The 14,813-nt window shown below is 51.5% G+C and overlaps 6 protein-coding genes across 6 annotated transcripts, besides 4 other annotated features; 3 read left to right on the plus strand and 3 right to left on the minus strand.

The window, feature by feature from the left end:
* Positions 1–1,170: 1,170 nt before the first annotated feature.
* Positions 1,171–2,120, minus strand: pre3 (proteasome core particle subunit beta 1; the record flags this gene model as incomplete). The annotated part of the gene is made up of 4 exons (XM_001273301.1): positions 1,171–1,501; positions 1,565–1,840; positions 1,976–2,021; positions 2,084–2,120. The coding sequence occupies 4 exons, from the start codon at positions 2,118–2,120 to the stop codon at positions 1,171–1,173; spliced, it is 690 nt and encodes a 229-aa protein (XP_001273302.1).
* Positions 2,121–2,653: 533 nt separating this feature from the next.
* On the plus strand, positions 2,654–3,785 carry ACLA_006340 (alpha/beta hydrolase; the record flags this gene model as incomplete). The annotated part of the gene is made up of 4 exons (XM_001273302.1): positions 2,654–2,793; positions 2,864–3,376; positions 3,433–3,558; positions 3,626–3,785. 4 exons carry the CDS (start codon positions 2,654–2,656, stop codon positions 3,783–3,785), a joined length of 939 nt encoding a protein of 312 aa, XP_001273303.1.
* Positions 3,786–4,498: 713 nt separating this feature from the next.
* Positions 4,499–4,526: a microsatellite.
* Positions 4,527–4,572: 46 nt separating this feature from the next.
* ACLA_006350 (ATP11 family protein) lies at positions 4,573–5,678 on the minus strand (the record flags this gene model as incomplete). The annotated part of the gene is made up of 2 exons (XM_001273303.1): positions 4,573–5,434; positions 5,503–5,678. The coding sequence occupies 2 exons, from the start codon at positions 5,676–5,678 to the stop codon at positions 4,573–4,575; spliced, it is 1,038 nt and encodes a 345-aa protein (XP_001273304.1).
* A 244-nt stretch (positions 5,679–5,922) lies between these two features.
* Positions 5,923–9,002, minus strand: ACLA_006360 (glycoside hydrolase family 115 protein; the record flags this gene model as incomplete). Its single annotated transcript, XM_001273304.1, has 3 exons — positions 5,923–6,925; positions 6,982–7,526; positions 7,578–9,002. 3 exons carry the CDS (start codon positions 9,000–9,002, stop codon positions 5,923–5,925), a joined length of 2,973 nt encoding a protein of 990 aa, XP_001273305.1.
* Positions 9,003–10,346: 1,344 nt separating this feature from the next.
* Positions 10,347–11,176, plus strand: ACLA_006370 (flavin-linked sulfhydryl oxidase ERV2; the record flags this gene model as incomplete). The annotated part of the gene is made up of 4 exons (XM_001273305.1): positions 10,347–10,570; positions 10,629–10,757; positions 10,818–11,108; positions 11,161–11,176. 4 exons carry the CDS (start codon positions 10,347–10,349, stop codon positions 11,174–11,176), a joined length of 660 nt encoding a protein of 219 aa, XP_001273306.1.
* A 1,626-nt stretch (positions 11,177–12,802) lies between these two features.
* Positions 12,803–14,568, plus strand: ACLA_006380 (LYAR-type C2HC zinc finger protein; the record flags this gene model as incomplete). Its single annotated transcript, XM_001273306.1, has 3 exons — positions 12,803–12,823; positions 12,890–13,012; positions 13,141–14,568. 3 exons carry the CDS (start codon positions 12,803–12,805, stop codon positions 14,566–14,568), a joined length of 1,572 nt encoding a protein of 523 aa, XP_001273307.1.
* Positions 13,199–13,240: a microsatellite.
* Positions 13,209–13,243: a microsatellite.
* Positions 13,215–13,243: a microsatellite.
* Positions 14,569–14,813: the final 245 nt, after the last annotated feature.

Consider the following 14,813-nt stretch of genomic DNA (forward strand, 5'->3'; position numbering starts at 1 on the left):
ATAGAAAGGGCTTGTATGACTATGAAGCTATGGCCATCTATTAAATATCCCTGTATCATCCTTGTTGGTCCCCATCATTATTAGTATGCCGTTGCATGCCATAGCTTGCCCTAAACCCTGCAGTTGAATTCCCCTTCAAAAGACCTCAATTGTCTTCTTCAAATGATATTCCGATTGCTGGGAATAAACATCAATCTCGAGTGCTGATTGTGTACTGCTGTATTGTTTCTTTGAACAATACCATGTCACCAAAGTATGGCACATTGTTCGGCACTCTGTCCTCGAGTTCGGCATCCTGGCTACGAGCACACAGCACCGAAGACCAGGGTATGAAAGCTCCCGAGGCCGAGCATGATCTTGTTTCTCTCGCGTCTTTGGTTCCAACGATCATGCTGGGTAGTGTAGCCGTTCTCAGCTTTCAAGTGGTGGGTGGCTTCAGGCTCATCAATGTAGCCTCGTGGTCCTCGTTTTCCGGCCGGCTATTGCTTACAGTTAGGGAACGAGTGCTCCAATGTCCATCCCGTGCAGCCGCTTCAACAGTGAAGCAAAGAATCTGGAGAGCATAACCACGAATACTCGTGTCAGCGCCTGCTGAGACGCACGTAAGTGTGTTGTCGCCAATTGAATGCGCCAGGCAGTTGCCGGAGCCGCCACTCGTAAATCCGACCAGTGACCAGATCTTCGGCGGCGGCAGTATTGAGCGAGGAAGAGTGGTTGTGCGTAATCTTGACCCATCTGATAGAGAAGGGTAAGGTAAGAGTATAATATACATATATGTATATATCTTGCACATTGGCTGTGATCAACCACCATCAATGTATCATGTCGCACATCAGAAAGTGCCGGTATTTGCACTCAAACGGGTTACCTGGAGCTATTTTCCGAATGTGAAGAGTTCAACTAAAGAAAGACAGAGAAGGGTACCATGCATCGAATGATCATTATTGTAGCTTGATTTAGATTCGGCTATTCATCTCTTGTAGTACCATGAATATCGTTCGTATCGGTGTTAAAGGCTCTGTCAAAAGTATTTGAGATACCTCAGCAGAAGAAATCCTACCACCCGTGGTTCCTTATTTTCCAATGGAAAGCGCCGTAGCGGGTTGATTCAACGACGTCTCACGGAGACAAGAGTATTTCAACAGAACAAATCATCACATATCACTACCCTCATGACCGGTTGGTCACACCGGGTCCAGTGTAGCCCTTATCCGGCAGGTACAAATGTCTCTCGGCTCCCCGACGCGTCAGCACCACCAATCGAATCACACCCCCGGAGCTGCCATCCCACTTGATCGCCTCCTGGAGTGCACCGCGCACAAAATCGATCCCTTCTTCCTCTGTCATGTTTTCCTTCCAGTTGGCGTCGCAGTAGCCGTAAATGTAAGTTGATCCGGAACCGGCAATCGCATAGGACTGCTTATGTAGGGATCCGCCCAGGGGTATCGAGTAGACCTGACCGCCATGTCGGGGGTCGTATCCTGCGATGATAATACCGGCACTATCATCAAGGACTCATCAGTGATTGTCCGCACCTCACGGCATATATGAAAGAAAGTCAAACCTCAGCATATCCTTGTTTTCATAGCACAGCTCCTGGAACAGAGCCGCGGCCACCTGGGTGCTAGGAGCCTCGTTGTTCACGATGCCGTACATGTTGAGATGGTAGGAGACAATGTCAGCGACAGCCTGTGTATCCGCCGCAGACCCTGATCGGCAGCACCAGATGGTATCGTGGACTTGTGTGAGTTTATCGGTGACTCGGTTGGCGATGTAGGCTCCGGTGGTTGTCCGGCTGTCTGCGCCCAGAATGACGCCGTCCTTGAAATTGATCGCCATACTAATGTGTATCAATAAATGGACCGATGGTTTCGTAGCAATGCAAGCTCACTCACATCGAGGTACCGAGGCTGTAGCAGGAGGTCAGCAGTTAGTTCAAATGAGGTCATTGCATGGGAAACGGCTTGAGACGTACTTGACCTCTCCTTTCTTCAGGTGGTTCATGTCAATGTGAATTCCATCTGTTTCCTTCTGTCAGCCAGAGCTTCAAGCAGCGTATCTTGGAGATAGACTTCTGCCTGACCTTCCCCAAGCATCCCTGTGACGCCGTGGCCGACCATTGTGTCTGTAGCTGTAGGAGCTGATAAGGTATCAGTTGGAGAGATTACGGGGAGGCTGCCGGTAGATTAGGTCAAAATATCGACAGGTAGAGGTTCAAGGACTAAAAGTTGGATTGATGAAGTGATAGAGCGATGATGATGATGGGCCTGAGAGATGAGCTTGACGGGCAGCTCTGATGGAGCTTCAAACAGGCAGAGCGCGTTACGTTGCCAGCTCAAGCTGATTCTGCCAGGCGGTGGCGCGGATATCTCATCCCATTGGCTCGCTGTCGAACCGGCATCATTAGTTTGATTGCCTCAGGTTCTCCCCGCAAAGCCTCCTGAACGCCAGCCATCGATCAGGCTCATCTATCTCGGATGAAGGCGCTTCTGCTCTCCAACTTGCGAAAATCATCGTCTGCATCATCGTCCCTGCTTTTCTTTGAGTCTGATCTATAGTGTTGTCCCATTGACATGATCAAATCCCTCTAAAGCATCACACATAACAATAACATTGTTCTCCCAGCTACCACTATCTAGATCGTCCCGCCGCAATGTCCGATTCTCCTCCGCCCCCACCGTCCTGGAGTATTGCTGCGATGGCCAACAATGCCGTGCATTTCCTTCGTTTACCGGTCCTGGCATCCTCTGGGCTGGCTGTGGTAGCTAGTGGCCTCCTGTATTTCAAGCAAAAGTGAATCCCCCCCGTCGTATCGCCATTATTTCCTCGTAGTGCGATGGTCAGGAGCTGATCGCATGTCCAGTGAACTGATTTATCCGCGCAATGTCCCCGTTGACGCCCGCACCAATGTCCCCAGTCCGCGACAATTCGGTCTCAATGACTACGAAGACCTCCAAATCCCCACGCCCGATGGCGAGTCGCTACATGCTTTCTTCATCCGGCCAGAGAACAAGCAGCATGCTCGGAATGTGACAGTTTTGATGTTTCACGGCAATGCGGGCAATATCGGCCACCGTGTTCCCATCGCCAAAGTTCTACAGGAGGTTCTGAGCTGTAATGTGCTGATGCTGGAATACCGCGGCTATGGCCTCTCGACCGGTGTTCCGGATGAAGCAGGGCTCAAGGTCGATGCGCAGACCGGATTGGATTATCTTCGACAGCGGGCCGAGACAAGGGATACGAAGATTGTTATTTATGGGCAGAGTATAGGCGGTGCCGTCGCTATTAATCTAGTCGCTGAGAACCAGGACAGTGGGGATGTGGGAGGGTTGATCCTTGAGAATACCTTCTTGAGTATCCGAAAGTTGATTCCAACGTAAGTCCTGCATGGTGCGCTTTGTCTGAAGATTTCAGGCTCTAACATGGAATTAGCGTCTTCCCTCCCGCTCGGTATCTTGCTCGTCTATGTCATCAGTACTGGACGAGCGAAGAGGTGCTGCCAAAGATCAAGGATGTGCCAATTCTCTTCCTCAGCGGCTTGAAAGATGAACTTGTTCCGTAAGTGATCTCGTTGAGACATGCGTCTCGGTCACTTGTGGATTGGATTTTCTAATCTCGTGTACAGACCGTCGAACATGACACAGCTTTTTGCCGTGTGCAAATCAAGCCGCAAGGTCTGGCGCACGCTTCCCAATGGCGGCCATAACGACACAGTTGCTGAACCAGGGTACTTCGAGCACATCCATGATTTTGTCATGGAGGAGGTGGTACGGAGCCAGAATTGAGCAAGCTGCGCATCTTCTCTTGATTTCGGATTGCAAATAAATCGCAACTTAGACGCTGCATCAATGATACCCTTCCGCAATTCCCGCGCACATGCTGCGAGAGCAACGCAACGCATTACACTTTCCGGCGCAGCACCGACCCGCATTGCAGCGTTGCATAGACCTGACGAGCCGGTTAGCATTCGACGCGATGCTGAGCGCACAGATCTCGCTATAGACTGACCCACTACGAGGTTACAACCAGTATGCTCTCATCGCCCCTAGCCTATTCCTCATCTAAGCTCTCCAACCTTTGTTGGAGCAAACCCCGTTACTCGTCTTCATCCGTGGCCAAATTGTACATAATTTGGGTGGCTTGGTGTTTCTAACCTGTCTTCTTTTTCTCCCTTTGTGTGTCGATGATATCAAATGTTTTAATGCGTGGATTGCGGCGGGCGTTTCTTGTTGCTTGACTTGCCTGCCGATATTTCGGCTTTTTTCTCCAGACTGGGGTGTACAAGGGGAATGCTTGGGGGTGTTTGTGGGTAATAGAATTTGGTTCATGATCGAGATAGTAACTATGGGTTTTGTTTGAAGTTAGGCAATTCGCACTGTATCCAGAGCTCAAATAGACAAAGAACAAAATCCTCGGGAACGGAGGACTGGACTCTGTTATTGTAATCGTGCATGGACATGGGATCCAACAGCTATCACGCTTCCAACCAGGCCATCTACATACTCATACTCATACTCATACTCATACACCGCGCCTACTATACAAAAAAGACAACACGCTTTGGAGATATATCTACAACTTCTCCGCCTCCTCCATCAACTCCTCCATCTTGAACCCCTCCACATCACCCCGCGTAAACATCCGCACCAGCTCCCCCTTGCGCCCACTTGCCTGGACCCCGAAATCATAAAACCGCTGCAGACAGCTCACCAACCAACTCGCCTCGGTGGTCGAGATGCCCGAATCCGGCATCACCTGGCCATGCATGAGCACCAGGCCCTTCTCATCCGCCAGGTCCAGGTGGTGCGTGATCGTGGTATGCGGCTGCGCAAACGCGCCGTGCAGCTTATACGCGGCCAACTGGGTGAAGATGACGGTGGAGGTGTGGGTGTTGGCCGACGGGCCGGAGGGAACGGTGGAGGGCGGCGCGGACGCGGGCGGGTGGAACGCCCACTGCAGGAAATGGATGTCTGCGCCGGTGGCGTTGTCGGGGGCGTCGTCGGCGGCGGGGGCTTGCTCGGTGTGTGCGCGGGGCAGGGGGAGGATGAACTGGGGGTTTTGGCGGGCGGCGGCGGCGATGCGCTGGTAGATATCTAGGGGGATGCTGGCGCAGATGGAGTTGGGGTTGTTGGCGTGGCGCAGGCGCCAGAGGGCTTCGATTTCCTTGGGGGGTAGGGCGCGGACTTTGGCGACGTCGAGGTAGGAGTCGAGCGGTTTGATGCCTGGGGATGAGCCTGCGGCAGCTGCGGCAGCGGTGGAGATAGGCTGAGGGGATGGAGGTGGTGTGGGAGGAGTCTGCACCGTTGAGGAAGGCTTGGGGGATGAAGGGGGTGTTGTTGGCTCCGGGGTGAGTGGTGTGGCAGCGTCGCGGCGGAGGTCGTTGATCTTATCCTTGTAGGCTTCTTTCAGAGAATTGACTGAGTCGTGGCCTGCTCTATGGGCTTAATGTCAGCAGGGATGCTCAGAAGTAGGGAGATATGGTTAACTGGGGGGAAAACTCACTCTTTCGCCTTCTGGTCCAGCTTGGATTTGTATCTATCCAGAACCTGGTTGGGGTTGTGGTGCGTCGCGAGGAAGCGCACATCGTGTACCTGCGCCCATCGTCTTTGCGGTGTATGCATCAGAGAGGATCTACTCCGGAGCACCGATTGGAAAGCTGAGGACCTGAGCGACGCCATTGCTGCGAGAACTGTGCAAGTTATTGAGTGAAACGGAGAAGTTGCAGCCGGAGAAGGCGGCGGAGACAATCATAGATCGGGGATTACTTAATCACAGTCCAACGGTCAGCTGGGTTGATGAGCCCTAACGCGATCATCATATGCAGACAAGAGGCATGCAGAAGTAGCTTGGAACGTCCTAATTATGCTATTTTGTTATTCTTTGTTCTAGAGATACTTGCATACGCTCATATTATACATGTCATCAGACGATCTTGCTCTCTGGCGGACCGAGATAGCTGGGCCTAACACCTCCCAGGTCGACAACCACCTTCTGGAACACAACACCTGGTTCGATGGCCCACAGCTTAAGCGTGTTCTTATTACCGCCAGCCTTCACAACATGCTTGGTGGTATTGGTCCACACTGCATCGCTCACCACTCCATTCCAGGCCGAGGGCAAAGTCCCCATAGGCGTCGTAGGAACAAACTGAACCACCTGAGGCTCATCGTCGTTGAAAGCGATGGCATATTTGAGAGGGCGGCTGTGATCGGTATTAAGTGAGGGCCCCAGATACACGGTAGCCTTAATATTAGACACGTTGGAGAACAGATACATGTCGTACTCGAGCCGGGGGGAGGATGGCGGCTGTTGGGTTTCGACTGTGACGGGGAGCAGTGTCACTCCAGACAGCGTACGACCATACCCAGGGATGACGGCGTAGGAGGCATCATCTGTCGTGGTGTTGCGGGTAGCATGTTCAGCCTCAATGCTGACCGTAGCATCCGATTCGACGAAGCCATGGAAATCAGCCGGAACGGACGTGTTGTTGACCGGAAGCTGCACAGTGGGCATGCCAGTGTTTCCATAGTCTTCCGATGCAATAGTCACATTGATCGAAGCCATGTGGGATCCAGCGGGCACTTTAGACCAGTCGACGGACAGTTGAACGCGCACATCTGTGTTGTTTCCGGACGCTGAAACCTTGCCGGTTGAGGGCGTTGCCTTGACCCAAGAGTCATGAGGGCTGACGGTGAAGGTGAAATCCTGTGTTCCACGAGAATAAACCTCAATCCAGCGGCTGCTGGGCCCATATGGATCCAGAGGTGGCAGGGCCAGAGTGTTGGAGGACAGCGAATGCCACTGGTCATCGCCCGGGATCGATGCATTGCTTCCTTCGACTGAGACTCCCATACTTCCAGCCAGGCTTTCTTCCAGGATTTGGGTATACGCCAATGGCGGGAGAACATTTCTCATGGGTTGTTGCCTGTTGGTAACTTCTTAGCGACCGCTCCGAATCTTGAGCGAAATGGTCGAACTTACCAGTAGTTATATCCAAGATGTGTCTGGTCCATGATGTGGTTCCACTTGCCATCGAGAAGCTCATGATATCTTTGAGCCAGAGCGTAGTCATCTTTGAAAAGCTTCAGGGCTTGCTCTGCCAAGGTGTTGGCGCTGGTTCGGCGCTGGCTGGCGTAGAGTTTGTTCTTGGCCGCGGTGATATGGATGTTGATGACAGTCGCACCGGCCAGGCAGGGATGCAGAACCAATTCGAAGAACGAAGGTTGAACGGAAGCATCAAGTCCCTTGTAGATCTTCTGAGCATCATCGGCAAGGGCCTTCCACTCATTTAGCACGTTATCTGCTTCGTTGTAGTTGATAACATTGTATGTGTTGGGGTCGACAAGTTCGTATTTTCTTCGAGCGGCATACATCCCGTAACGGGCCATGATATCGGCAACCTCTTTGGAGACCTTCTCACCAAATTCACGGGCAGCCCATTGAGTCAGCCATTGAAGAGTGCTGTCCGGCGACGCCCATTTGAGTGTATCGTAGCCGAGGTCAAAGAAATGGTTCAGTGGAAGTTCCTGAATATCACATTAGATGCCAGACTTCGCTTCCATTATCTCCGCACTTACCAGCCCTTTCAGATCGCCAATGTTGACAATCCAGATCTGCTTTGCTTGACGCTCGTATGCAAGATGCATCTGCTCCCAGGTCTTTTGGAGTGAAATGGTGTTGATCCATTTGTAGTCACGTGGTTCGCCGACATAGTCGAAATGATAGTAAACGCCCGCGCCAGCAGACCGTTCAGTCTCGTTGCCCACAGGCAGCCGCTGGATGTTACCCCAGTTATCATCTGCCCAGAGAAGGGTAATATCATCGGGGACACGCAGTCCTTGCTCAAAGTACTGGCCAACTTCCTTGTACAGGCACCAGACCTGCGGGATGGTTGACAGGTCCGTGGTGTTGAGAACCTCCGAAAGGATCTTCTGCTGAACTCGAACAACGCTTCCAAGAGATTCTGCTGTAAGAGTCTCACTGGCTTCATCACCAAATCCACGCATACCTTCAGTCCAGAGAGTATCGAAGTTTTTAGCTCTTTCAACGCCTTCTTTGAAGAACTGAGTGATGTTCTTTTCGTTGGTATCCCAACTCCAGGGTCCCTCCATGAAGAGAGCCTGCTCATTGGTCGCCCGAGCCATAGGTTCGGTATGGCTTGTACCCATGACAATACCATACTCATCAGCTGTTTCACCGTTGCGAGGGTCGTCGGCATAGAAGGCGTTGTTCCACATGGCCGGCCATAGGTAGTTGGCGCGAAGTCTAAGCAAAAGCTCATAGACGCGAGAGTAAAAGTGAGCATTGAAGCCGGGGCCGTATTTGGCAGGAGGGTAGTTCTCGTTGATCCAGTTGGTTAGGGCTGGTTGTTCGTCGTTGATGAACATGCCGCGGTACTTGACGGACGGCGGGCCTTGGACCTTCTTCTTTTTCAGGGCATAGATCTCGGAGTGCTTGGCAGGAGCAACATCGGCGAACCAGTACCAGGGAGAGACTCCGATTTGTTCGGAGATATCGTAGAGGCCATAGATGACTCCGCGCTTGTCACTTCCGGAGACGACAAGAGCGCTCGGGACACCTGGGACCGGATTGTGTACATACTCCGATTGAAAGGCTTCCCATTTGCCCCTTGTCTTATCAACATTGATCTTGCCCTGCTGCACAAGGGAATCGATGAGTCGGGACTTGCCGATTGTCCCAGCAATGATCACACCCTTGTTGTTGCCATGAACGGGGAATTCGTCGTGAGGATTAGTGCTATTGACCAATTCTTTGGTGAAGTTCATGCCAGTCACTCGTCCAAAGTCAACGGCAAGATCGCTAGCGGCTCGAATAACACCCGGCCAGTCATTGCCGTCAAGCACGATAACACCCGGAGCGGTGTTCCTGTCGGCTAACTTGAAAACATCCTTTCCATTCTGGAAAGCGATAATGGGTTCCTGACCGATCGCTCGGACAGTCCCCGCCACGCAGCCGATAGCGAGGAGCAAAGCGAGTAACATGGCGTCAACAGTGACAGCTCCGGTTCGAACCCTGTGCAAGAGGTAGATGGTATCGCGCTGGTCCCCCGGGTTATATATTCAACACCCAAGAAATCAATAAAGGCAGCCAGGGAACCATACTCCAGGACATTAGCCAGAGAAGCCGGTAGGAGGAGCTTCCCATGTTTTCAAATGCCTATAGGCAAGCCTGAGCCCTCGCAAATGCGGAGAAGCTCTGACCTCACCACCTAAGCTATAAGACTGCTGCACAAAGAATCGCGACAAATTGCGATTCATATTAGCCTAAATAATTTGCAGGTCGATTAAAACCGAGTTGGAAGCATGGTCAAACACCGAGAAAATGAGTTCGATTGGAAGGAATCGTGTTATCCCAGTCGGTGGTGGAGATTATGGAGCCCCGAGTGACGGATAATATCTTCATATTGGGCACAAGTAACTAACAGTAAGTAGATAATTGGCAGAGGCGTGGAAGCCTGAATCTTGAACTTTGTCATTAGCACGTCGACGGCTTTTGAAATGACTCTAATGGAGCAATGATCGGAGGGCACCAATGCTTGGTGGTGGATATTTCCATGTTAATCAATATAAAGACGGAGCTAATCCGGAGTAATCCATCCCCCCCACACTTTCAGCAGTCTGGAGACGCGCAGAAAACTCCAGATTCTGATTGATCACTCATGGCATCTTGTTTGAGACTCGACAGGGGAGTTGGGATTCTATTTCAATGGAAAATAGATCAGTGAATGGTGATCATCGATAAGGTAGAGTCTGGTTTTGATGTCTTTGATAGTCGATATTGATATCATGTGACCGTCGAATTCCTCTCTCTTCATACTGTGGAGGATCGAAATAATTCTCAAGATCGGGCAAAGCACCATCGTAGCTCAACTTGTCCCGATTGGCACTTGGCAACCATCTTCTGCCTAAAGTGATCTTGTCCATCTGTCTTTGTCTCACATTGAAATGCCCAATGCCATCCGCAGCAATGAAATGATGTCCTGGCCAGAGCAATGGTCGTACAACCGCGCATAATTACTAATGGAACAAGCACAACAGACTTATGCGCAACACGTGGAGATTGCAGAAGATGGCGAGGTTGTCGCTGTCGTTGTCGTATGAGCCACAAAGCTATCACTCAAACCACGTTGATTTCCACGGTCCTTTCTTCCTTTATTCGATGTATCTATTTCTAATCTTCTAATTCTATCCATTCATTCCTTACTCAGAAAGGAAAGTCCATTTGACGTTCACTGGATTGGACGTTCGCACAGCATATTTGCGGGTGACGTTATCTCGACTATTCTATCTTCCCAGTCCCCTTTTCTCAACTTTCTACACACGGCCATGGCCAACCGTCAGATCACAAGACGTATTCTGATCACCTCGGTGGTCGCGGTATTCCTTCTATTCGTGCTCTTCTTTCGACCCCATGGCCCGCCGAGTCCCGCTATTCGCGCTCCCGGTCATATCGACAAGTCTGCGCCGGCCGCGACAGTCAAAAATGAAATCAAAGACGAGATTCTGAAAGGGGAGGTGGTTATGCCGCGGCTGGGGAACGAGACAGCAAAGTAGGCCACCGTATATCTTTGAATCAGGTCAGGAAACTAAACTATCGGAACTTTTCAGAGCAGAACTAGGTCGTGCGACATGGAAGTACCTCCACACCATGTTGGGTCGGTATCCGGAAGATCCCACGGAAGAGCAGCAAGAGACACTGCGCTCGTTCATCCATCTCTTTGCGCGACTATATCCCTGGTAGGTTTTGGGTAGGTGGCTCATGTGGCATGGTTCAGGCGGCTGACTTGTTGGGACCAGCGGTGAATGCGCTGAACACTTCCGGGGCCATTTGGAAAAGTACCCGCCACAGGTTTCCTCGAGAAATGCCGCTTCAGGCTGGGGCTGCTTCATCCACAACGAAGTAAACACAATGCTTGGGAAGCCGGAGTTTGATTGCACTAAAATCGGCGACTTTTATGATTGTGGTTGCGCGGACGACGCAAAAGCCACAACCGAGAAAGGCGAACCTGCCAGTGGTAGTCAGAGCTCGCCCCAGAAGAAGGACCAAGGGGGCGACGCGGTCACTCCCGTTGAGATCCATAAGGAGGAGTAAGTACTTTGATGTACTACATGGGTATTAACCGCTGACCGACTAATTTAGCACCACCCGGGGCTGATCTATATCCTTTGCCGTCAGATTCACCTGGCCAGTCAATTCTTCGCACGCAGGCCGTTGATCTCTGTCGTCTTCGGAGCTGGACTCTTGTATAGTACATAGAATACGCAATCATTGAAATTCACCGACTGGGCATGTCTGCAGTTTGCTACCCTTCTACGAGCATATGACAGCACTTGCGCAGTCTCTGGTATCTGCACCTTGAGGAGTCTAGATAGCTCCAGATATTCCTACTTGGGATCAAAAGAAGCTTTGGACTGTTCTTTATGAATTGGAGTGCAGATGACGGTCTATGAATGCTACACAGGGACGGCTACTGGGGCGCATGACTGCCCTTTGAAGCTTGGATGTAATTGTGACTTGCACAAGTGACCATCCGCCCACTCATCGGGAAGGCTTGTTCTTTGCTCGAAACATGGCTTTGGATGAACATCTTGCATGAATTGATTGCTCGTCGATTCAACATGTTTCGTTTATACCCGAAGTATCGATCTCAGAATTGATGGGTAGCGCGACAACCAAGCATAAGGTATCTTTGGAGTATGTACCGCCCGATATATAGCCACTCTATTTTTGGATAATATAGTTCTACCATCAACAATATCTCGTCTTTCATCCATTCATATCCACATGAATCTCGTCTTGAAACACCTCGCACAGACTCACAGCCCCTCTCACCATCCCAGCCAAGTGAGATGGCGGTTGGCGGAGGAAAAGATCGCGCCCCCCTTGAACAGACCGCAACGAGTCGTCTGACTACCTGGGCCGGTCAGCGCAGAAGTACAGACGCCGCAATGCCGCCGCCGTAATCCTAATTCGCACACTTCTGTCCCTTTGACCAAGGAACCCTGGTTGTTTGGCGATCTATGATTGCGTTTCAGGATGTCGCTAGCAAGCGAGTTCAGATAGCTGAGTGTGGTTATACAGACCCAGGCTGAGAGATGCAAAACTGGCCCCCAAAAGTAGAGAGGTTAAGTCTCGCAGAGTAGTTATATCTGGCCATGATCAGCCACTGTCGCAGAACCATGTCTGATGGTTTGTTTCAAAAGTCGGACAGCATGAACGATTGCGATTGCGGGGAGAAAAGCATTGTCGCTGTTGGATACCTCGTTCTTAAGGCAGAAAGGCAGCCATTGACACTAACCTGAAGGGGTATAGCGCCATTGTTGCGCAATTCTGTATTTTTTATTTTTATTTTCTTTTTTCTTTTTCTTCTCGGGGATTCGTTTTTCGCAAGAGACGCGCCAGAACAGGAAAAAAGCGAATCGGGTGCAGTTTGCAGTCGGTCAGAGAAAGGTGAAGACATCTGCTGCAAATACTCGAGGATTATTTCGGTTGGCGCCGGATCCCTGCGAAACCGCGCACAGCCAGTTTCATTCCTCTGTGGACTCTTGTTTCTCCATCAACGCTCGTTGTTTTCACATTTCCTCCGCCGAAGGGGCCCCGGGTTGCTTATCACAACCTCATTATACACGCTGGCGATAAGCAGCCTTTTGGGCTCATAATCTGAAGGTCGCGCTTGCTACTTGCATCGAAGGTCCAAACCTATCTGTGCGTCTGTCTTTGCGTGTCGCTACAATCACCTAGTCGGCGCATACGCTTATCGAACAGTTATAGTGGGGTCAAGATGGTGTCTTTCTCATGCGAAGTAAGTAGTAGACTACTGTCTCTTCTTCATCGATAGACAGGGCTAAACTTCTCCGTTTACGTCTAGGCGTGCGGCGATGTCCTCACCAAGAAGAAGCTCGACCCTCATCGCAGCCAATGCCGAGGCGCATCCTACACCTGCATCGATTGCATGGTGCACTTCCAAGGGCTTAGCTATAGAGCGCATACGGTAAGCCTTCCTTGCTTGATATGAATCGCGGTTGTAATCCCGCCAGCCGGTTATGGCCATGTGCCATGGTTCCTTGCTGCGCATATCTTCCGGCAGCAAGACTGGAGCTGACTCATTGTGATATCCAGTCATGTATGTCCGAGGCCCAAAAATATCAAGGCGCATTGTATAAGGAGAAGCCGGTGAAGAACCAACGCAGAGGCCAGAACCAGAACCAGAGCCAGAACCAGAAACCCAACGCCAACAATCATCACCGCGCTCCATACGTTGAAGATGCCACAGATGTCGATGTTCCCAAAGCTAATGCGCCCCCACCGGCCCCTACACCGCCACGCACCGAGAAAGCCGCGGCAGCCAAGGCCGAGACATCCAAATCCGTCAACGTCTTCGACTACCTGGTGACCGCGGATACTCCCAACGCATCAAAAGTCTCGCTTGGCGGGCCCAAGGAGCAGATGCAGATGGTTGATCATGCGCCGTCCGTCTTCGAGACGAGCAAGGCGCTGGCACGTGTCGAGAGCGACAACGACGAGGAGAAGAAGAGCTATGATGTGGCATATGAGGAAAATGGCTTCTCTTATGGAGCAGGCCCAATTGAGCCCGGAGTTTACCCCAGCAAGGCACCCAATGTTTCGATGGAGTTTCTGACCCCAGCGCCGAAGAAGAAGAAGGATCGTTTGCGCGCAAGCGAGAAGGGCAGCGCCACGACTAGCGACAAGAAGCGCAAGCGGCGCACTGACGATGTTGACATGGATGTTGATACACCCCTGGTTGAGGCACCATCGAGCGTTGTCAATCACCCAGGCACGCCCATGTTGAACCACTCGGGCCTTACCGGCGGATTGAGTCGGATGCTGCGGTCTCCCTCGGCCGAGACCGATGATGATGATCAGCCCAAACAGGGTGCTCGTCAGCGCTATCCAGATCCCTCATCCCCGATCAAACGAAGCCGGCGGGATGACCAGGAGGGCGAGAAGGATGGAGGTCTGGGTATCTCGATGAAGAACAAGGCAGGCCGCCTTGTGTCGTCAATGTTTGGAGGGTCTGTTGCGTCCGGAAGCAGCGTTACCAACGATGATAAAGCGTCGAATGATGCTCGCCGGTCAAAGAAGACCGCACGCGTCCGTAGCCCCAGTGGCCAAGTCGCAACGTCAGATTCACGCAAGTCGAAGCGCAAGAGTAGCGCTCAGACGGGAGGTGACCGGCCCACGCAGCGACTCAAGCAGATCGAGTACGACCAACCCCAGCGAGATGAAAGTGGCCGCGAAGTGGTGGTTTACGGCCAGCCGAACATCCCCAGTGAACTTCAAAGACAAATGGCTTCCCACTTCCTTTCTCTGGTGACCAAAGGACCGGAGAGCTCACGAGGGTTCTCGATGAACAAGATACTGAAACGGTTCCATCGCGACATCACCGATGAATTCGATGCCGACCGCGGGCGTGATCAAGGGCGAAGCCGCGCGGATCGTGAGCGGAGAGTCGACGACGAGAAGGAATTATGGCGCACATTGCGCGTGAAGCAGAACGAGCGTGGAGAGATTGTCCTCTTCTTCTGAGCTTTGAGTGTTCTCGATGGGATTGTTCTTGCTGGTTGACAAAAATTCTCTTGATACGAGGACTCATTTACCACTCTGTTTTGTGCCTTATGGAGTAATATGCATAGCGCTATGGCTTGATGTAGGACTGATTCAATCAAAATTTCTTGCTTTTTTGCAGACCGAGAGGAATCCTTGTAGCATGCTGTCACTTGAATATCTCTTCTGTAGGGTTTATGACGATGCATGAGTCATTTTAGTGCCGT

Source organism: Aspergillus clavatus, genomic scaffold (genome assembly GCF_000002715.2).
Source record: "Aspergillus clavatus NRRL 1 1099423829797 genomic scaffold, whole genome shotgun sequence".
NCBI classification, from domain to species: domain Eukaryota; kingdom Fungi; phylum Ascomycota; class Eurotiomycetes; order Eurotiales; family Aspergillaceae; genus Aspergillus; species Aspergillus clavatus.